The sequence below is a fragment of the Poecile atricapillus genome, chromosome 1 (genome assembly GCF_030490865.1).
Source record: "Poecile atricapillus isolate bPoeAtr1 chromosome 1, bPoeAtr1.hap1, whole genome shotgun sequence".
In the NCBI taxonomy this organism is placed as follows: Eukaryota; Metazoa; Chordata; class Aves; order Passeriformes; family Paridae; genus Poecile; species Poecile atricapillus.
The window spans coordinates 35,131,906-35,154,860 of record NC_081249.1 but is presented as its reverse complement, the minus strand read 5'-3'; the positions used below and the strand labels follow the sequence as shown (position 1 = coordinate 35,154,860).

The 22,955-nt window shown below is 37.7% G+C and overlaps 1 protein-coding gene across 3 annotated transcripts; it reads right to left on the bottom strand.

The window, feature by feature from the left end:
- Positions 1-562: 562 nt before the first annotated feature.
- XG (Xg glycoprotein (Xg blood group)) lies at positions 563-21,409 on the bottom strand. Of its 3 annotated transcripts, XM_058851677.1 has the most exons (10): positions 21,274-21,409; positions 19,497-19,703; positions 9,855-9,896; positions 9,475-9,531; positions 5,802-5,837; positions 3,380-3,445; positions 2,445-2,492; positions 1,771-1,809; positions 1,377-1,496; positions 563-1,175 (listed from the first exon to the last, which is right to left on the bottom strand). In XM_058851677.1, the coding sequence occupies exons 2-10, from the start codon at positions 19,555-19,557 to the stop codon at positions 1,159-1,161; spliced, it is 486 nt and encodes a 161-aa protein (XP_058707660.1). In that variant the 5' UTR covers positions 19,558-19,703; positions 21,274-21,409; the 3' UTR covers positions 563-1,158. The 3 variants fall into 3 exon arrangements, with proteins under 3 accessions (XP_058707660.1, XP_058707677.1, XP_058707668.1); XM_058851694.1 differs by lacking the exon at positions 1,771-1,809; XM_058851685.1 differs by lacking the exon at positions 21,274-21,409 and having other exon boundaries at positions 19,497-19,788.
- Positions 21,410-22,955: the final 1,546 nt, after the last annotated feature.

The following is a 22,955-nucleotide window of genomic DNA, read 5'->3' as shown; positions in this document are numbered from 1 at the left end:
TGCAGAATTATGTCAATAAACTGCTAGTTTTGCCAGCTTTCATCTGTATTTCATTCACTTGCTGTTTTTTTGATCCAGTTAGCTAAATGAAGACAGACAGGAAAAGTGTCAGTTTTTGTGATAGGTTTGTCTACACTGTTAGCATAGCAAGGTCAATCAGGAATGAGGGAAAGACGAAACAGTCTAGCTAGAAAAGCTATGTCAACCACATCTCCACATAATATGAAGTTTAAAAGTCATTGTGACTTAGATTTTAGAGGCTGAAGCATCACACACTCATTCTAAATGAATCAGAAAAAGTTTTGTACCAATTTTCCCTCTTCAGAAGTTATGAATAATATGATTTTTTTTAAAAAAAAAACCCCATCTTGCTAAATTAATGCCTTCCAAGGTTCCTAGAGTCAGGCCTAAGTTTTCAAGAAGAGAAATTAAACTGAAGTGAAATTCTAGTTCCTGAGAAGAGCTAACTACCATTTCAGTAATTATCAAATAAATAAATAAATTAAATTAGCATGTCTTTCTCTCTATTGTATTTCAAACAGTGGTTTGTCAATATACATAATATTTTTTATTATAAAATTAAGAAGGAATTTTCTAGCTACAATTCCTTTCACTTTGCCAGTGTTTAGACATAAATACAAAGTAAATGCATTCAAATTTTTAATCCTTTTGACAACTACAATTTTTCTTTAAACATAGTAAACATTACAGAAATATACTGGAGAAACCCAACAAGCGTGAAAGAAAATAGCAAAGTCCTTATCCCAATTCTATCAGAAGAATTAAGTTTTTTGGCTAATTTTGAAAACAGAAAAAAAAATTATTTGGTGACTCAAATCCTCACAAACCCAAATCTTTCAATTTTTAGCTTAAATCAAACTTGATTTCTTTGTACTTAAGATAAGTTCTGAGTCAAAATCTGTATCCAGCCCTTATGAATGCAGGTCAGAAAGTTCAATACAATCCCTGGATGTTTTAAGCATATCTTTGATGACATAAAACTCAAGGTGTAAAAGTGACATCAGGTTAGAGAGAGCAGGACTGCAATGTCTCCAGAAAACGGTCATTAGAGGAAGATTTTCTTCTGTCGGAATGGCAATGTAGAATGTCACCAACCAAAGGAGCCTGTGATCAGACAGCAACTCTTCTTGCAGTGGTTTACACTGTAGCCCCACCTGAAAAATGAAAATTGAACATTCAGTGTTTCCACTGTGGGCGTTCTTTGCCAGCTTTTCTGAGGCTGATCTGGGCCACCCAGGCTGGTTTCCACGCAGAGAGCCACAGCTGTCAGGCACCTCTGTGGTGGCAGAGACAAGTGTTTGTCAAATTCCCATCTACTTCAGCACTGTATCAGTGGAAAACTCTTTGGGCCTTACCACGTGGTTTGAAACAAAGTTTCTTATTCTTGTAGGCGCTGTAGGCTGCTATTGATCCAACAACCAGTATTACAAAAGCAGAAATTACAGGAGATGTAACTCCAGCTATTAGACCCGAATCTGTGAAAAAAGAAAGAGAATGGGTTTTTTTTCAGAGGCACTTAAATGGTTTGTCTCAAGTATATTGTCTACTGAAGTGTGCCTTTACCAAATTATGAAAATAGTTTGGTGAAACTACAGAATTAGGGAGATTAATAGAAACCGTGTTTTATTACAGCTGATGTGAAGATTATGTCTTAAAGCCTAGTTTATTATATATGCTACTTTATCATTGTTTTAATATTTCATAAAGATCAGAAATCAATTGTAGAATAATGTAAATTATTTACTATACCTGTGTTCCCTCCATGATTGAAATGATGCTCCTCTTCTCCTGGAACAGAGGGTGAAGTTTCATCACAGAAACATTTGTCATCCTGTTTTAAGAACTAAGTATTTACTCAGCAAAGTGTGATGTACAAAGGGCAGAAGGGGTGGCCCAACAAGTCTACAAGAGAGGAGTTCCCCTTCCACTCCCCACTGATGGCTGGCAGAGGAGTAACTGTTCATCCTCTTGACACTTCCTTTTTGGGAAGAATATTATCATCTAATAGAAGGACCACATGCAACAGGCTACATCAAGCTGATTTTACAGGGAGGCCGGTGTACTCTGTCTCTTCTCTACTGCCAGATAATCAGATCATTTATCAGTAGTTTACATCAAGATCTTAGTCTTGGTCCATCTACTTCAGCATGGCCCTTGCTTTTGGACTTTATTTGCTGAATTCAAAGGAATAAAACCTGCAGGCTTCTGGCATATGCTAGAATGCTAAAAAATGTATTGGAATAAGTTTCAAGTTCTAACCTCAGGCTCAAAACCATGTTTTTTCATGGAGGACAGCTAACCTAAATAAAAATAACAGAATCTGATCCTATACCTTCAGAGACAGATTAACACTAAAGCAAAACCAACCAGCTCCAATTTACAGGTATAAGGAACACATTGCAAGGGAAATAGGCAAAAGTTACCTGGTGGTAAAGGCTTTCCATCAAGGAGATCTGAGTCATCAAAACCTCCTGCAAGATAAAGATTCCAGTTGCAAAATTATCTACAATGGTAGCCCCTTCAGCTCCCTTGTCCACTCCTTTTGTAGTGCTCTAGGGAGAGGTGAGGGACCTTTGAAATCCCAGGACCGACATGATGGATGGCTCACATGTCTTACACTGAACAGTCACCTACCAAAATTTACCTGAAAGCTGAAGTACTGACATTATTGGTGTCTATATATTCTGTGTCTGTTTTGGGCACTTGTGGGATATGTGGGCTTGGACTCTCTGTAACACAACTCCTTATGTAATATGGAGATCTAGAGTCCCAGTGATCCACGAAGCAGAGTTGGTCGGTCCTTTCCAGGAAAGACTCCTAAAGGACCTGTCCACAGCTCACCACTACAGCCATGCCCAAAGTACAGGTACAGGGTGAGAGCCAGAATAGATATGCCACATTTACTTCATTTAAGCAAGTGTCTGGAACCAAACCCAAATGCAATACAGGCTGTCCAGCCCAATCTGCTGTATGCCTCAGGGCCACTTCAGATGCACATCTCAAACTGATTTGAGCACAGGTTTATCTCTGCCCTGTGGCTAGATGTAGAATTTGAACCTTTGCATAGTTCAGTGTATACATGCCCAAAATGAAAATGCAAACAAGATTAAATGTTAGTCTCATGCCACTTAAGATGCAGTGTCTCACATTTTGAACAGATAGAAAAACTTCGTGATATCAACACTAACATTTAGAAAAAAGCTTTCTCAGCTCAGGGTAAGAAACAGTGACTACAGAAGGAATATGTAGGGAAAGGATGATGAAAGCTATTACTAGAGAAATAAGAGATTAAAGTATTTAAAATGTCTGCTCTGAATAGCTCATAGCATTACATTTTCTTAAGAGGAAGTAGTCTTACCAGAATTACCGTAAGTTCCTGGGCGTGGTGGAAGAGGTGGGTATAAAGGTTTTCTTGAGATGTCACCTATTAATAATTAATATTATTAGATGATTAACAGGAAAAAACTGGGAACTGTAAATAAAAATATTTATACCTATTTCTAATTTTTCCTGCCATGAATTAAGAAAAGCATCTGGTCAGTAGTTAAGAAGATTTAAGCGCTATATCAACAAATAGCTAGCTACAACAACTGACTTGGAAGTGAGCAGGGAATAGTTTCAAAAGAACGATTCACAAAAAAAAAATTGAGGGAAAATATTTCATGTGTATTGGCAAGTGCTAACATTGTTTAAAGCAGACGAGGGAGGCGCAATGTGTCACTGTGGGTGTCAGTGGTGCAGTTATTTAAAGCCAACAGAGAAGTTGATGTTCTAGTTTGAACAGGAGGCAATAGGTTATCTCATTGCCATCAGCAGGTATTTATGAGGCCTGCAGATTTGTTTCATCTAACAGATGCTGAATTTATCTAATGCATAATGAATTTTCTGCTCTGAAACTGTGCAAAATGAAATCAGGCTTCAGCTTTGCTGTTGTTTAGGACTTTGTACTAGCATTTAGCCTTAATTTCTTGCCAAAGGATTAGCAAGAGATGCATTGGATAGAGCAGGAGGTCCGATGACTAAAAACAGTTTCCAAACTGCGTATATAATGCTGAAGAGCTCACTCAGGTCAAAGCTTGACAAATTTAATATCTAGGGTTGCGGCTCTGCATGTATAGAGTCAGTCTTCTCTTGCCATCCATTTCTTAACAAATTCAACCACATATTTCACTGTTCTCATAGCCAGACAGTGAATCTAGCTCTGCACAGATCAAAATTAGGTCACAGAAATAAATAGCAATTTCCCTCTCCCTCCTTTCACCTTTCAAACATGCCAGTTGCCCTATGACTATGTTTTCTTCTTGCCTAGCTGCTCAATACAGTGTTTCTGTTTCTGAGCATCATTTAGGTTCTGATCCAGAAAATTATTTTGGTGTATGCTTAATTTCAGGTGAGTTTAGCTTACAGCCAATGGGTTATAGGGTAGAGTCATAAAGCTTTGCTGAATCAGACTTTGCCCAATTAATTGCATTCAGTAGAGGAAGGACTTGTTCTGTTCCAGCTCTCCATGTAATGAACTAAGACTCACTGTGGCACACAAGCAGAAAAACACCAATCCCACATTTAATTTATATCATGATGCTGCACTTAGTCTTCTCTAAGCATAAGAAGACACATTGTGTGGCACAGCTGGTGAAAAAATGTCTTCAGAAGTACTGATAACAACATACATAATTTTAACCATGTATGAAGGTCAGTTAAGAAACTGAACTGAAAATGGAACAAAGAAATAAAAAACAATGGAAATACAATTCTTCCCTTGGAATGAAAATATTTGGTTTAGTTAAGATACTTAAGCTATATTAATTAATATTTTAGTCAATATATTTAATCTCAGAGTACTCAATAAAAGCTTGCAGAAATGGAAGAATTATTACAGGGAGGAGTACATGAAAATATAAACATGGCAATTATTAACAAAATTAGATTCAGCTTGGTAAAGTGTGGACTACTGTGTCATTCAAACAAAGGCATGAAGTACTACAGGGGAACTAGGAAATGGGAAAAAATCCTCCCAATATTAAAGTGTTCACCCATTCTCTGAGACTGAAACACGAATAAATCAGATCACTGCAGCTAGTTCAGAGGGTCTGTGCAATTGGCTGAGAAGCAATTTTTCTTGTGTGGCTGTGATTAAAGTGGAATTTTAGGCTTTGATTCAATACTAATTGCACTTTGGGTAACTGCAGTATTCAAGAACCTTTCTAGAGTACTTCACATCCTTTTTATATCTCTAAACACCCTAAATAAAATTTGGTGTACAAATTCCCAGCATCAAGGATTTCATGTCTGCACAGCTCAATAGAGTAGTGTGAATACTGCTGAGGTCAGGTCTGGGTGTTTTGGGAATATCTGGAAATTAACAGCATGTTACAACAGCTTGACTGCTTCAAGCTAAAGCTGTACTTACCAGTGCTCATCTCTGAAACATTCCTTCCTGAATTTCTTATTTGCCATCAGCAGAGCTACAACTGGGCCACGTTTTCTCTCCCCAGACATGCCTGGGGTGCTCGGCCATGGTAGATCAAGCCCCAGCTAACTTGAGTTCATGCAAGGTAGGGCAGCTGGAAGCTCTCAAAGGTAGCTGGGACCAGGTGCTGTCCCCACTCTGCATGACGGCCTCAGGCAGAAGAGCTGCATCTACATGAATTGTAATAATGCTCATGACCATAGCACCTCCTGCAGTATTGAAATCACTTTTTAAAGATTAGGCAGAGGTCAGAAAATGACTATGAAAGTAAAAAATCCCCTTGTATTCAAGAAAACAAGGAAGTACTCACCCCCACCAAGAGCATCTCCCAAATTCAGATCATTGTCTAAAAACGAATAGGAGGAAGATGTAGAAAAGTGAGTTACAAGCAAATATTGAAGGAAATAAAATGGTATTTTCATTAGAATGTGTACAACTGCATGTTTGACAAGCATCTTTTTCAAGTCAGTGCCACAAATTCAAATAACTCATCATACTTTTCTTGAAAATTCTAATAGACTCTAACATCTTCCCACATACTGACAAATTCCACAGGATTTTCTACTCAAAAATACAAAAAAGTTTTTTTCTGTTTTAAATGATATCAAAATATATCTTACTGTTGAATCAAGATCAATACCTCTTTAATATATTTGTAAGTAAACAAAAATAAAATTAGCAATGTTAAAATATGCAACTGCACCCATTCTTAAAATATACTTAATAATTAACATTTATATCTGTGGTTAAAATTGGTATATGTGTGTTTGGCTTAAGTGTACTTTATTGAACTGCACAAACTGAATACCTATTTCAAAAACAAATACTAGGGAGCAATAAACCTACTCAGGAAGAGATTGAATCAACTAATTTATGTAAGGGTCATGGTGACCCCTTGCTTCAGGCAATCATATATTCCTGTCTGAGGTTGGGAGACACTCTGATTTTATTTGCCTGGGTTGTAAAGTTTTTTAAATAGATTTAAGTGTCTGTATGTGAAAGTTACCCAGTAAACCAACAGGCTGTGACCATTGCCCAGCACCATACACGTGTCTCGCTGTACCTGGGATGGAATCATTCCATGCAATAAACAATTTGTCCATGAGCTGCAGATGCGTAAACAGGGACTCTGTTTCTGACACACAGGTGTGGAGATGAGTATGTGGGTGGTATTTTAAGGTGTGTATGGAATGATGGTGTGTTCTGAAAGAAATACTTTAGGTGAATGCTATAACTATCTATAATTCTCATCAAGAATCTCTTTCTTGATGGTTATATGTGTGGAGTGACACAGTGAATCAAAAGAAAAGGGATAGCAAAACCTATGTAAATTTTGGTAACAGTGCTAGTTGCCACAGAATATTAGATAGACTCTGAAACAATTTTTTTTTCATTATATATGTGTCAGAATTCCTGAAACACAGGAATGTCACTATGCAGAAATATGCTTTCTTCTGCCCTTCATACCTAGGAGGAGTGGGAAGCTGCTTTTGCTTTGTATCTAGTCTCATTTGGGTAACAACTCAGAAATGCTTTGATGTCACCAGGAAATCTGGCAGGAAAATAAATTCCTAATACATGACTTGATTTGTTCTTGTCAGGTGTAGATCCTCCCTGTGTCTGCCCAGCAGAGAGTTTCATTTCAGAAATACCTTTATCTGTCAAATGTTAACACTGTAAGAAGCAGTAAATTGAAAACTGGACTCAATTTATTATTGAGATGAGGAAGTCAGGTAAAATGCAAGTTCTGCTCTGGAGGGTTCATATAGAGATCTGTTGAAGAAATGCTAAAGTTGATATGAATGACATAAAAATGGAAATGCATATGTGTGTTGGGACCAGAAAAAACAGCAAAGTGTTAAAAGAACAGACAATAAAGGTCACTGTTCCCAGCAGTAAAACTGAGGAATGTGTTGTTTTTGTCAAAACCAGCAGGCCTGTGCTCTGATGACAGCACAGATGACTTATCAGCAGAAGAAAAGCAGAAAGGCATTCTAACACCAAAGGTTGCAGCATATCACTGCTTTTCTGATCGTCCACACAGAAAATAAATCTGTGCACATAGCCTGTGTACTCCAAACAAGTGAAAAAAAAAGATAGTGGGCAGCAACCTGACCAAAGGTCCAGAGACACTGGAGTGAGAAATATTATGAGACAAAGGACGTCTCTATAATACCTGATTACTCCTAAAGTATATAAAAGGTCTGTGGATTCTACTTGTCATTTCTGATCAAGAAGAAGCACAGAGACAGGATAAGAGCTCAGTAGCTGGCAAGCTTTGTCTCATGTTGCACCAATGCTCACAAAACCACCTAAGCACACACATCCTGGTGCTCATGAGCATGTGGGTGTGAGGATATGGCTGAATTAAACAGAATGCAGGAACAATTTGAGATTTTGTAAATAAACATTACCTTCCATTAAATTTTGTGATGAATTTTGCTACACTAGGGAGGTGCCTACAGGAGAGCTTCAGCTCAGGCAGAGGTGCATGGGATGCCCAGAGGACATTGCCTGTAACTGGCCTCAGCTGCACAAAAATCTCAGTGAGCCTCACTTCTGAATGAGACATACCAGAAGTAAAGATGAAACATTAAACAGATGCTAAAACATACTTTTGTGCCATCTTCCTGCACTTTTCAAATCCAATAATTGATTTGTAACACTGTGTGCTTGGGTTTTTAATAAGTTTTAATTGTTTTTTTAAACTCTGCAGTTCTGTAGAACTGAAGGAAACTCTGAAATCGTCTGAAAAACATGGAATTCTTCCTGCCCAAAAATTAGTGGATCTGGTTAGGGCAGATATTCATCTGATTGTATCTCTAAAGTATTTAGGAGTCTCTAATAATAAAAATTCCTTTCATCTGACTGAGGCAGCTTCAGTGCAGATATTGACACCCTAAGCTACCTTTAAACATGACCAAGGATAAAGTATTTCAGGGCACAATTCAAATAACTTGAAATGTTTACATTAGGATGGGAACAAATCCACATTTAGTGCAATATTTTTAAAAAGACAGACATTTCTAATCTAGGCCAGACACAAATTTTGTTTGCCAAATGAAGTGGGAAGGAAGAATGCAGCCATTAAAATATATAATGGCTACCACCTTCAAAAAATACTGTCCCGTTTGTTCAAAGAGAGAACCAAAGAATTGTATGGAAAGTGTCACTACTTTCATGCACTTAAAACCTTATAGCAAAGTCTGTCCAGAAAAAGACCTGAAGTTATTGTTTGGGTTTTTTTTTGTTTGTTTGTTTTTTGTTTTTTTTAATCCAGCATTTGCCAAGTATTTTGTTTGATAGACAGAAAGTTATCCAGTGTAGTTTAGTTGAAAAAAAAAATATATATATATAAATCTGTGTTGTCCTAAATTGTTCCATCACAAATGAAATTTTGCTCTTGTTTGGAATTTGGATTTTTTCAAAATTAACAAGTGTTTGTTGGAATTTGTTGTTTGGCATTCTCAGGACTACAGCTTTCCACTGTTCAGAGCCTTTTTTCCTTTCTGAAAGAGGTGGTTGTAGCAATCAATACTAGATAATATGGATCAAATACACGGTAAGAAGAAAGAATAGAAATTTGTTTGGATTCTTTTCCAACTCTGTTATCAAGTGTCATGAATAAATATACAAAATGTAAAGATAATAAGGAAAAAAAAGTAGAGGAACCGTTAGCCATTTTTAGCAACAGCTACCCATTGTTATACTCTCAGGGAGTTCAGAGCAATCTAGAAAAGTGTGAAGAAGGTCTTCAGGAAATAAAACACTATCACTTGCCACCCATGCTTGAGCGCCTTACTGGAAGCAGTAAAGACATGTAATTGGTAATTGTCAAAAGAGCACTTATTTTACTTTAAGAAGTCAGCTGTTATTCACACATTATCTCAGGTAAAGCATAGCAGAAAATATGATAAAGAATTTCATGTGAAAGTTTCTTACATATACAAAATCAGTTTTATGCCCCGGTATTTATTACTCACTGAACACAGGTCTTGTCGGTCTTCTGATCACCGTAGGCTTTCTGGTAATTATGTCATCTGTTGGACACAATGACATGCCAAAAAATATTTACAGCTTCAACTTAACAAAAGCAGCTATCTACAAATGTAGAGAGATGCTTTCAATAGATATTTATGTGTCACAGCAGAAGCCAAAAATGAATGAGTATGTTTTCAAAACAATTTTTTTGTTTGCTTGTTTTAAAGATTTTAATTTCATGATAGAAACACTGAAATCTAGCATTCTCCAGTTCTGTGTACCTTTAACGCAAATAGTAGCCACTTCATGTTCCACTCCTCAAGGAAAAAGACTTATGTAGATGTAAATGCCATAGTAAAATAAGGATAGAAGACTTACATACCAGGGTGATCAAGGGCATCAGCTAAATCAAAATCACGTTGACCTAGAAGAAATGTGACAGAAGACACTTAAGTCAACAGGAAGGTTTTCAAGACTTCCAGACCTGAGGGCTCTGCACAGAGCCTCTTACATCAGTAAGAGGCAAAAGAAAAACCCATCCAAAAAGCAGCAGGCTCAGAACAAGCTGTCAGCTGTCACCACTGTGCAGTACAGTCCTGAATGACTGTGAGATGAGCTCATTTAACTCAAGGAAGTTATTTGTTCAGGGAGGCCAAAGAGGAGCTGCTCTCTCACATTATCATATTCACCTGCTGTGCAAACACCCATTTGAAGAACACAGGTTGCCAGTTAGAGGGCACAGGATTATTGCCAGGAGACAGCTGAAAGTAGCATTCAGCCAAAATCATTAATATTTTTTAATATCTTCACTATTATTTTACTGGCTCAGCTTAGCAAGAAGCTTTACTGTCAAGCCTGCCTTGTGATCACTTGCAAAACAAATCAACTTTGTTTTTTTTAAATCTTACTGTAACACGGGCCACAAGTAAAAGATATCAAGATGTGTTTACCTAATTTAGTTTCCTCCATAAATTAAAAAATCGGAAAAGGGAAAAAAATTCTTCCTTTTCTCTGTTAGGTTACAACAATGTCTTTAAATGTCACAGTAGAGTAATTAGCATCTGTAGTTTTGAAGTTAGCTAGCAAAGAAAACTGGAAAATATTTTAAATGTATAAAGTGAAATAGATGACTTTGAACTAAATGCACTCAGTTATTCATGTGAGTTTTACTTTCAACTCTACAATCTGCCACTTTCCTTGTAATATACGTGCTTCATGAAATACGTTTGCAGAATATGTATCCAATAGTTTTCATCCAGGGTGATGCATCATCCTTGTGTTTGCATTCCAAATATAAGATCAGCCTACACAAACCCACAAAAATTATGACATGCTATGACTTCCCTAAACAGAAATGCATTACTGTGCTCTACCGAGTAAGCCTCAAGCTGCACTTGAGCTATATATGTCTATCATCCCTTTTAAAAGGCTTAATACCAAACTGTTCATTGAGGAGTTTTTCTTGGCAAGTCTTGAACACTTCACAGCAAGAAAGGCGTCACTGTTGAAGTGCAGAAGCTGAGGAACAGAAAGAGGCTGCCAGAGGTTTGTCAGCACAGCAGTGCTCAGGGTTCAGCTCAGCTCCTTTATCTTGACAGGTCCTGTACATCTTCATGGCATTCTTTTCATTAATCACTGTTCCTGAATAATAGCTCTTGCTTGTGTCAAAGAGCTTCTAGAAAGATTAATTATCAGTGGTGAAACACTGCGTGAGCCTCAAATAGCAGTCAGCGCAGGAATATAAAGTAGAAATGTTTTGATTCCCACGAGGATTTTAATGTAAGTCTGTGAACTTAATTATAGATGGGGTCTGATTAAGAGATAAAAGAAGGCTGGAATGCAAAGTAGGAATGGCTTCTAAAGCAAAACTGTCCCAGTAAAATATTAAGAGGACTGTGTTTGGTGGGTAAAACCAGGTAACATCATAAGACTTTCCCAGAAATGTTATCAGAGTGGCACGTTATCTCTTTATTATTTTATTTGTTCTTGCAATGTTGCCTCGTCTGGCCACCTCTCCCTCCTCCACCCAGGCCCTTCACCCAACATTGCCAAGTTCATAACTTTTGGATTGGGTCTTCAGGTGAACAATATTCATGGAATCATAGAATCACAGAATGGTTTGTGTTGGAAAGGATCTTAGAGACCATCTATTTCCGACACTCTCTGCCACAGCCAGGGACGCTTTCCACTAGACCAGATTGTTCAGCAACCTACTCAACCCTGAACATCTCCAGGGATGGAGTATCCACAACTTCTCTGGACAACCCCTTCCAGTGCTTCACCACACTAAAAGTAAAAAACAAGTCTTCCTAATATCTAATTTGAAACTATTCTCTTTCAATTTAAAGCCATTATTAAAGCCATAATCTAAGACTCTGACAGGTTGTTTTTTTTAATATGAATCCATTGAATATATAAATATGTAAAATAAACAAGTTGTTTCATCAGAAGATACTTTCTGCTTGAGCCCTGAATGCACCAACAGCTCTTGCAGGCCTTGAGCCTCTGCCCATGGGCTGTCACCCCGGCCATGAAACCCTTTGATCTTGATGCTATGCATCTTGACACATCCTGGCATTGCCTTGACTTATACGGTAAAATTATCTTTTTTCTGAAACATTTCTTCAGTGCCAGAAGTACAAGCAACTTAAGCTTGACAGTTCTTTGATTTTGTCCTCTGGTAAAATCCTCATTTTTGATCAGCATCCTGAGTACTGGAGGAGGCCGTCTGACCTGAACCCCATTGCCTCAGGATACCACCATCATCAATGGCTAAAACCATTTCTCGTTGGAGTGAATCATCAGGAATAACTTTTGTAACCATAATCAGAAAATGAGTCATGAAAAAAATTTCGTAATACCAAAGTGCTGTTGACCAAACCAGCTTCTTTATTACAGGGCATGACATGCAGGAACTAACAATATGGAAAGCAAATACTGAGGTCTTAATGCTGTAAAGAGAATGTGCCAAAATCATCCTGTGAAGGAAGAAATACTGTGGAAAACTTTCAGGTAGAATATTTATTTGAAGTTAGGGAAAAATAAAAATAGACGGTGGAATCTAATCAGATTATGAAATTCAAGGAAGATGATGCAGAGGCTTTCAATTGCATGAGAACTAAAGCAAAACAACAGACTCAAACCATTACTGACACCTGCCTTTCTTCTGGACAATACCAACATTTCCCTCTCCTGTTGTATGTTCTGTTATGAAAAAGGTATGAAAGGCAAAAGATGTTCTCAAGGGAGAAGCAGAAAAAAGCTACAGAAATTTTAAGAAGAGAAAAAAGAAGACTGAAAATCTCCTGCAGGAATTATTCAGATGGATTTTTTCAAAAATTATTTCTGATAATAAACCAAGCAATAAAAAGAAAAGGACACCAATACAGAATGACTGCAAGGGAGCAAGACAGGAATCTCTTTGACTATGTAAACATAAACTTTGACAGATGGGTAGTTTGTATCTGTGCAGCGTGGTAAATTATACTGCAATAAACCAAAAGACTGCTTGGACTTAGATGCCAACTTCCTCTGATAATAACATCAAATGACCACAAGGAGTAGGATTGTGTGGAGCAGAATTTTAAATGCTCATTTCCATTCCTGAGACTGTACCTAGACATTTTTAAGAATCTTTTTTAAGGGGGATAGCGGTTAAATAGCTGAACAGCTCAGACTTTATCCACACCAAACCATATTAAAGTCTCAAAAAATAGCTCTCACTAGGAGCTGCAGTCACTTCAGAGAACATTGAAAATAAATGACAAGGGAAATGAATTAGTGAAACTCTCCACAGAACAAACAGGCTGAAATAAATTAATTCTCCGCCTTTTTTTTATTTATTTTTTTTTTTTTGGATCAGCTTCCATAATAGAAGGATTTGGAAATCTACTGATGATAATGAGAATGAAAGAAATTTTACTGAGGCAGAAAGAGCTTTGTTCCACTGGTTTATTTTTAATTGGTTGGGGTTTCTGTGTTTGTTGCTGTTAGCTTTGTTGTTTGTTTTAATGTAGATAAAGTTGTGAAGAGATTTAGCTGTGCAGGTGATATCTCAGAGTTATCTCTGCTATTACTGCTTTTCAGCCAGTTCTTGGCATTACTTCTAACCTTTCTTCTGGGAGTATCCCTGTTTTGACAAAGAGATAAAATGACTGTAATAATGTTTTTTGTGGGTGGTCCTCAATGATTCAGAGAATTCGTGAAAATGCTTGTAAAGTCTTGTCCTCCTTGCAGTTGTCCTCCTTGCAGTTGTTGCAGGCACAACTGCATTTAGTGTTCACAAATTTTGAATATTAGTTTTCTGAAAATGTGACCCAAATATCCAGTCACTAAAATGCAGACATCAGCACCTTTTGTCCATGGTTTAATTTGTTATCTAAATGTTGAATGGATCTACCACCCTTTAACTCTGTTTGATCACAAGGATCTGAGGTTCCACAGCTTTTGAGTTGAATTTATGAGGAACAAGGCTGGATTCTGCAGGTGAGTGTTACCAGTTTGTCATGACAACAGCAGTGAAGTTTTCTGACAAAAGGCTGCCATGACATCACTGCAATTTTCAATCTCCATATGAACACAGCTTGTGGCCCTTAAAATGATGCAGATTTAAATAAGGCAGCAATGAATATTTCTAAGTGAGGACTGGAATATGTGACAAATGAAATTAACTTCTAAGGCTTTTAATTAGCATAGCCTAGTATTAATAAGGAAGATAAATTCCATGAGAAAATGTGTTTATATGTTTTTATACATGTTTCTGGACACACACCTACATGCATATGTGTACATGTGTGCTAGATAAATAATTTTGTCATTAACATGATTAAATTAATTGGTTTTGGGTGCATTGCTAGTAGTCATAAGTTTGGGATGAGATTACCTGTGTGACAAATAAATTAGAAGCAACTAACTTCTAATTCTGAGCAAGATAGAAAGGGAGAATAAGTTGATTTTACAGTATTTAAAGACTTGAACAAGTATGATTTCTTCAATGTAATTAAATAGGAATAGTGTGCATGAATACAATGAGCTTAAAACATTATGAATCTGACAGAGACTGAGAAAGAAGTCTGTGACTTAAAAATGAAAAAAAAAAGTTTCCTAAAAGAGATCAATATGTTACCAAAATCACTCATGAGACTCATTTTATGGTTTTTTTAAAGATGAAATTGTAAGTTATTCTTTGCACAGGCCATTTTTGATTGTAATACAATCAAGAAACCTATTTGCTCCATAATGAGAAAATAAGATGTATTTTCTCATGTGTGGGACTTGGAACATACCCATGCACTGGTCTAACTTTATTCAGGAAGCAATTATGTTTGTTTAAAAGAAATTACTCATTTCTGGGAGAACACAAACGTTTACGCCCCAGAGTGGACACTGTGGACAAAATCTCAATAAGCAGGTACTATGTCTTTCATGTAATAGCATCACGATCCATATGTCCTGATGATGTTACTGCAGCTTGTTTTCCCTTCAAGGATCTTTAGTTTCATAAACAACAATTTCCATTAGAACCCCTTGATGCTGGGATGGAAAATGAGTATGCTTTAAAATCTATAATTAAGATCCAAGGTCCAGCATACAGACCACAACATGTGGACCTTATTATTGGCTTCATATTTTTTGCTAGGCCACTTTTAGTTTTAGTTTAAATGCAAGGGAAATGAAAAGGACTTGCTTGCTTATTCACACAACAACACATTTAAATAATTACCAGCAGCTAAGATGCATTAATAAAGCAGGAGTGGCAGTACTGCTTCAGCTCTGTGCAACATAATCTCACCAAACACAAAAGAAAATAGTTTAGTTCTATGATACATGTCTTTCTGTTCAAAGGTAACTGATGTTCTTTATGATCTAAGATGCCCTGCACATATAAAACAAAACAGATATAATTTTTTGTATTTTGCTTCAGAGGGAGCATAGAAGATGGTGTGTGCTGTAAAATTCCAGCCAGAGCAAGAGAATTGGGATCTTCCATGAAGGAACAACTGCATGTTTCTCTGCACCTTACTCAGATTTTCAGCTTTGTGTCATGAGGCAAAAGAGCTTAGCCCATGGTGTGGGCTCTTAATCCAAAGCTTCTCTCTGTCACTACAGGTTCATGCAGCTGCCAGCCTTTTTCAGCTATTTGGTCTGAGAGCTAATGATGTTTGGTCAGGGGGCTTAATGATGGTCACATTACATGAGAACTGTACTCAAACAAGAAACCTGTGTGAGTATTCCTACTGAAATCCTTAGTGTGGCACAGGCAACAGCTGTGTTGGGCTCTCAGAGTGACCACTCTCTGCCTAAGTACCTGCTGGCTAATCCCTGCTTTCTCCAGTGAGCAGTCTGGAGACAACAGAGGGAATTGAATATAATATAGGCAGTCAGGGAGATACTAGGCTTTGCTGTTTCTCTTGCTCGCAGAGTGTGTTTTAATGTTCCTCCTCCCACTTTCACACTGGTAAACTGGTAAAATGCATGCAAAATAACTCTTGACCTTCAATATGGTTAGCCCCTGATTCCTTCACCACTGGTGTAATTAGACCAGGGATGTAAGGAAGGACTTCAATTTATCTGCTAATCTTAGTGCCTAGTATGGCATTTGCATTCATTTTTTTCTGTAGCATTGTTGTAGTTTGAAAATATATTGCTGTGATTTAACTTGTACATAAATTCTTCATGAATTAAAAATCTATTGATAACAGGCAAAGCTGATTCAGTAGAATAACGACTCTTATATTTTCATAATCCATCCAAGCCCATTCTTTCAGCTGGAACGGTGTGTTTGCCCTCAGAAGACACTGTACTACAGGTCAGATTTAAATAATTTTAGTGTTTTCCCACAATGTTCATGGATGTCAGCCTGTGGAAAGGAAGGAAGGAAGACTCTAATCAAAACAAACTGTATCTCTCTCCTCCTACTATGAGGCAAAATGCCACAGAAAGGTTTATTTTTATTGATTTATAATCCTGAAAGAATTCTGACATTTATTTGTTATTTATTACCCTCAATGGGATGGAAATGGTTTGGCAATTGATGGTACAAGTAAATTAATAATACACACTCCAGCAGGCTAGTCACTGCTGCCAGGCTTGCAACATGGCAGCGACATTTGAAAAGTGAACCTGAGAAGCTGAGTAACTACACCAGTTGTTTTCTCTTCCCAAGCTCTGATGTTGCAAGAGTTCTGCCGTTGTTAAGTGTTTCAACCAGTTCAGGTATGTGGATTTTTCAAACTGCAATCACACCCTTAGCTGATAGCACCAATGTGACTATGGATAATCACAGTTCAGGTCTTGGGAGTGACATACTTTTGTCAGCCAGCAAAAGAGAATGTGTTGAATCTGTAAGTGCTTCTGCACATCCACATACCTCACACAGAACACTGAGGACTGCAGATACATAGAGCAGTAGAAGAAAAACAGGACTGTCATCTTTCCTGTTCTTTTAACTCAAAACTACATTATTCACAGAAATAAGTCACATAGGGTCTCAAATTCAAACAGGTCTACAATTTTCTCCCCATACAGTGCACAGCTGATTAACCGAGACTACAACTGATTTTGAGTCAAAAACTTTGTAAGCCTTATCTGAACAGAGGTGCATGGCTTACAGACTAGCAATAAATGCTGCTCCCTTTACCTATGTAGCATTCAATAGCTGATGGAGTAAATGTAAACCATCTCAGATATATGCACTGTCTTTGTTACTGGCTAAACACGTGATCTATCAGTCAGCATTAAAGACCATGGATATATAGATTGTATCTCATTGGAAACCTGAGGAGCATTCTGAGCAGTCAGGTCTGAGTGAGAGTCTCAGTTGTCTTCCAAGTCCACATAGGGGAGAGCCCACAGGTTGTACAGCTTCCCCACTGCAGGTGTGCACATGGGTTTGTGGCTCAGATGGGACCTATGTTTCAAAGAGATGCATGATCTCAGTTACCAGGGAGCAACCTGAGTTGTGTCTGAGCACATCTTAAGTGGTCAGTGTAGACACAGCCAAACCTGAATTACTAGAAATCAGACAAGCTGCAGGAACTCATGGGGGATGCTACTGTGAAATTCAGTGGAAGAAGTTTTTGTGAAGTTTATTTCATTTTTGTTGGGCTAAAAGCCTCACAGACAATTAGTTGTTGAAGCTCAAATACATAGGAGACTTCATGCAACCTAAGTCTGAAAATTCCAAAAGCTAGATTGTAGCTAAAAATGGAATACTGCAGTGAGCATATATATTTCTGAACTGCATCAGATTTCACTTTCCTTGTGCAATACGGTTCTTGGTTCTGTTATGCTTCTGTCGAGATGTGTCCATCAAGGTAGTCTAGCCAACTAGATAGCTGGACATAAAGGAAATGCTGGATGGTCAGAGGAATGGTGCCATCTGTGTGGTGATCCAGTATTTTATAGATGCTATCACAGAGGATTACAATTTAGAAAATAATTAAGCTGCCTATAAAGGGTGAATCATGCCATAGACATTCTTTTCATAAGAACTTAGACCAGCTTTTCACCAGCACAGCCAAGCCTTCCTCAAACCATGTCTTGATTGGGACTGAGAAGAGGTTCTTGTAAATATCCCCTGAAACATGGTGAATACTTTGATGATAAAATTCTGTGGCGGTTACCACAGACTTAAAATAATTAAGTTTGCTTGTCAAAATGGATTAAATAGTTTCCAGATTCATAAGACTGTGCCCAAAGCCCACAACAACATTCAGCAATGACTTCTCCCCCAAAGCAGAGCCTGAACTGGCTCTAAATTAACACATGTATAAATGAAGGATGATTAGGCTGACTACTCTTGTAATTAAAATGGTAATGCTCATGCTCAGATTGTCTAAACAGAACTATTCAACATATGACAGTTACAGAACAAGAAAGTCTGCATGCCAAGAGGTGAGAGACTGCATGAATCATCACTGCTTACAACACAACATGCAGGCTAGCACAGTCCTACTGCTCAGCTCTTTCTATGCCATGCTAATTGCTGAAGACCTCTAAAAAATTCCTCATTTTTTAAAATCAAACCACTGAACTAAGTTAGGAAAGTATTTTTCACTGCCCATCACTGCAAGATCTCCTAGGGACTTCATTTAAATAAGGGGTGGTGGGGGGATCAACAGAAGGTGGTATTTTGGAACTAGTGATTAACAATTGATTTCATCCTGCAGCCAATACTGTACTAAAATTTTCTGCAGAATTGCTAATATACAAAAAGGAAAAGGTTATAAGTACACCACATAGCAGATGCACAGAAAGATAAGTCTATCTGGTTTGACCTCAAGAAAAGTTTGAATGAATATTTTGCTGAAAGAAATTACGTTTGAACATAGTGAAATGATTCAGTATGAAAAGGCTATATTTTCTCTCTTGCTATTTATTAATCAAAAATTATATACAAAATGTATTCAATTCTTTGTCCTGCACGAAAAAGTATGTTTGTGCATGGAATACTTTTACTAAGGTTAATAAACTATTAGTTTATAATTATTAAAGCATATGCACCAATATAAAAGCATGAACACCTTTAAACTGAATCAGAATTTGTTTTTACAAGAAAACTCAGAGGTTCCAAAATATAAAAAACCAAAAAAGCCTTTAAAACATGCAGTCATAATTTGACTAAGGATCCCTTTGGAAACTGTAAGTTCCCCTGGAAGCTCTCATTTTACAGCTTCCATTTAAAGAAGTTTATAGTCAAGCCTAAGCTTGTGAATCCTTTTGGGGAAGCAACACCAGCGAGAAAATAAAAAATTATAATGAACAAACTTTAAGTAGCATAGTTATTATGAAAAATCATCCCGGAGACATGTGTCTCTTTAGAAACTGGTGAAGTACACATAAACACTTCTGAATGCTTCTCATGAAACAGCAGCTACAAAAAACCCAAAAAATTCTAGCAAGCATTTCCAAATAAACAAGCATCCCTTTGAGGGGTAGGGAGCTTAGGTTTGTTTTGGTTTTGGTTTTTTTTTCATTTTTAATAATCTAGCCTTTGAAATAAGCTAAGGTAAAGGTCACTTACCTCTTACATGGACTAGAAGGAAGCCAAGGCACAAAAGAAAAATACTTCTGAATTTCTCCATGCTCCTTTATGCAGTGCTTCGATTGCACCAGTTGTTTTTTTACAAGCAATGATAGTAGATGTTGCAGCTGCAGTGCCAAGGTTTGAGGGAGGCAGCTGGAATCAGCAGCTCTCTCCTATGAGGTTTCCCACCACCACACCCAAACTCTGCAAGAGAGAGAGAAACCTTTGTGTGTACAAGGCAAGTAAGAAAAGCAAGCAACTCTGCTAGAGCCAAGCTGTGAGCAGCACATTAGGCACCACCTGTGCTCCAAGAAACTTATTTATTACCCGGGCAGGAAGCACAGAGAGCTGGGGAAGCAGCGGCAGCACCCAATGAGGAGGGTGCCCAAACACTCGGGATCCACCTCCTATCCAGAGGGGAAAGACAACCTGTTTGACATCCTAGCTTTCAAAGTAGGGTGTGGTGCTGTGGGAGCTCAAGTAACTTGTAAGAGGAGACTGTCTTTCTCTGAAGCGTGCATGAAAGAATCACTCAGACATACTCTGTCCTCAAAGCAGCACTTCACTGCTTGTTTCTTGGCTCAGGAATAACAGCTGAGAGAAGCAATCCTGTCAGCCTTAACCCCTTACTTGGGCCACCAAATTAAAGATTAATTAAATTAAATTTAAAATATGATGTTGGACTACTGAAATGAAGCATGCTCCACTCCCCAGAGGATACTTATCTCCACATTGCCCATCATGATTGTTTCTATTGATCTAGTTTGTTTATTTTAAATATAAATATCCATGCATATCCTACCTGGCAAGAGATGTCTGCTGACTGTGATGGTATAAAACTTTGGAAAATGAAAAAAAACTTGCACCTATTTGTACATGGACAAACTTTTAAATACCGATGTGGTTTAAATGCAGTTTTGTCATAGCATCATAGTTATCTCGTGCATCTCTGCAGCAAACACATGTGCCTACAGTCTTGTCCTTTGAACTGGATTGCAGCCATCACCCTAGTGCCCAGCAGCAACAGGGTGACTGGTGTGCATCCTCCCTTGTGCTTGGGGGATAAGCTGCAGGGGGTTTTGTCAGAGCTGTTTTGTCTAGGGCAGCAAATAGCTGAGGACTCTGCTACCATGAGTGGCCAGTCTGAGCACTCAAGGTGTTTCTGGGTGATTCAGTCCGTGGGGCACAGGCTGCCCCCAGCTGCATTTCTGTTGAGTAACCCAGAACGTACAACTGAACTCCTGCTTTCATGCTAACTACCAAAAACAGATGCAACAACATAAAATGGACAGATAGAACTTGGTGATACTGCATCCTCAAGAATCTTGATATTCAAGTAGGTCAGCTTCTCCCCTGCTGAAATTTGAAACAACAGAATGGTTTTTAAAGGTCTGACTTATAGCTACTAATAGAAGCTCTAAAGTTTAATTTGGGTATCATCATTCCCCATGTCAGGGCAAATGCTCAGTCTCAGAACAGTTAACAACATTTAGGCTGAAGAGGTGACTTTCAGCCAGTTAAAACAAGAATTATACCATGAAATGAGCAATCCCATAAAGCCACTGTTGTTGTTTGGTTTGTTTTTTTCCAGAATGCCAAAAGCAGGCCCACATGTGCTATCTCCATACAAGTGATGAATTTGCCTGAAGGGAACAGGAATGTTGGCAAGGTTAGGTACTAGTCCCAGGCAGGTCCAAACAGCTTACACACGTTCAGCTTTACTTCAAAACAGTTGTTCCTGCAACTCAGATCTTCCCAAAATGCATTGTCTCACCTGTCTGCTCATTCAACTTTGTTGTGATATAGAAAATTCTCAGATGAAGTTTGAAGATGACGCATATTTTGTTCAGTTCTTCTGAAGCCAGCTATTGTTCTATCTAGATAAATAACAATATGAAAGTGGGTGGCACTGGAAGGAGCAGATCTAGTGTAGGAGTCAGGATATAATGCTTCTCCTCTTCCTGTTCTTGGGAGAGTTACAGGAACTTCTTAAGTTCCTGCACCGAGAGGTGCTGTCAAAAATATGCAACAGCTTGCCCAAGATAACAAGTGAAAAATATTGTATATTAAAAAGAAATATAAGAGCTAATAACTGACCATAAATCACAGTTTTAGCACTTGAAAAATCATTGACCCATCTTTTTCTGTGTAAAAGAAAACAAAGTTCTCTCAACGATTCATCTGAAATTAATTAATCTGTGGATTAATTGCCTACATATTTTACTTGTCTTTTAAGGAAAACCCCAATATTTTTGAAGGGCAAATGGAGGTAGAAAAGGAGCCTGTGTGCCTGTCTATTCTCTACACCACATACTTTTACCACATCATGCCTCTTTTAGATGAGAAAAGCTAAAAGAGAAAGAGTTCAGTCAAAATTCATCACAGTGGCAGTCCCATCTTGTAGGCAGAGGTCAGACATTGCTCTCTTTGGCACGGGTAACCTGCTGTATGTGTCTATGGAGATGAAAGAACTGAATTATACACTAGAACTACTTGGGAATATCCTAATATCCTACACTACTCATCTTTTTTCATAAGAACAGAAGTACTTCAATTAAAATACAGAAGCATCCAGATACATAAGCCATTAATTTAAATGTAAGCCAAACACACAAGTGAATTGGTGATACAATTTCTTGGCAAAAGAAGAATACGATTACTGAGTACTAGGTAAAGCTTCAATGATTTTTGACAAGCAGGTGGAGGATATTTTATTCTTGTAGTTATTAAAGTACTCCAAAGGCAGAGATTTGGGAAAACTATGGATTTGCTCCATTTAAGTCTTTTTCCCATTTCTAATAATGTCTTCACTTCCTTTAAATGTGTCTTTATGTCTGTGTAGCAGAAAAGAGCAAAAAGGAAGTAATATTTTCAACCTGTGAAAAGGTTATGGCTTGCTTCATAATCTTCTCAAGGGAAAAATACACATAGAACAGTGTTTTTGAGGTGGTGGCCAAAAGTAATAAGTAAAAAAAAAAAACAAAACAAAAAAACAAACCCACAGAAAAGTATCATTGAAAATCTAATTCAGCCCAAGATATACTGAAAACTGAGCGCACTAAAATGTTTTTCTTAGCATTCAAAATTTGGCCCAGATACTGAAATATGCACAAGAGCTACAGCAAAATGCTGCCAAATGTTATGCTTAAGATTTACGTGCTTTCATTTGCACAATCCAATGAATTCATCTGGATATCTTTGAATAAGTATTTGAAATGAACATTGCTTTTGAAAACCATCATAACATTTTTCAGGCAGTCTTTTCCACCAATAGGATGAACAAACTGCCACTGCAGCTATCTTGAAGAAGCTAAAGTGACATGTTATTCCACAACAAGATCCTGCTTTGATTATTTTTCCTCTGATTTGATTATTATTCCTCCTATTATGACGGTAACTCCTCCTCATGCTCAAAGGGTTGAGAAACTGGGATAAGAAATGTGGAGGCTAGCTTTG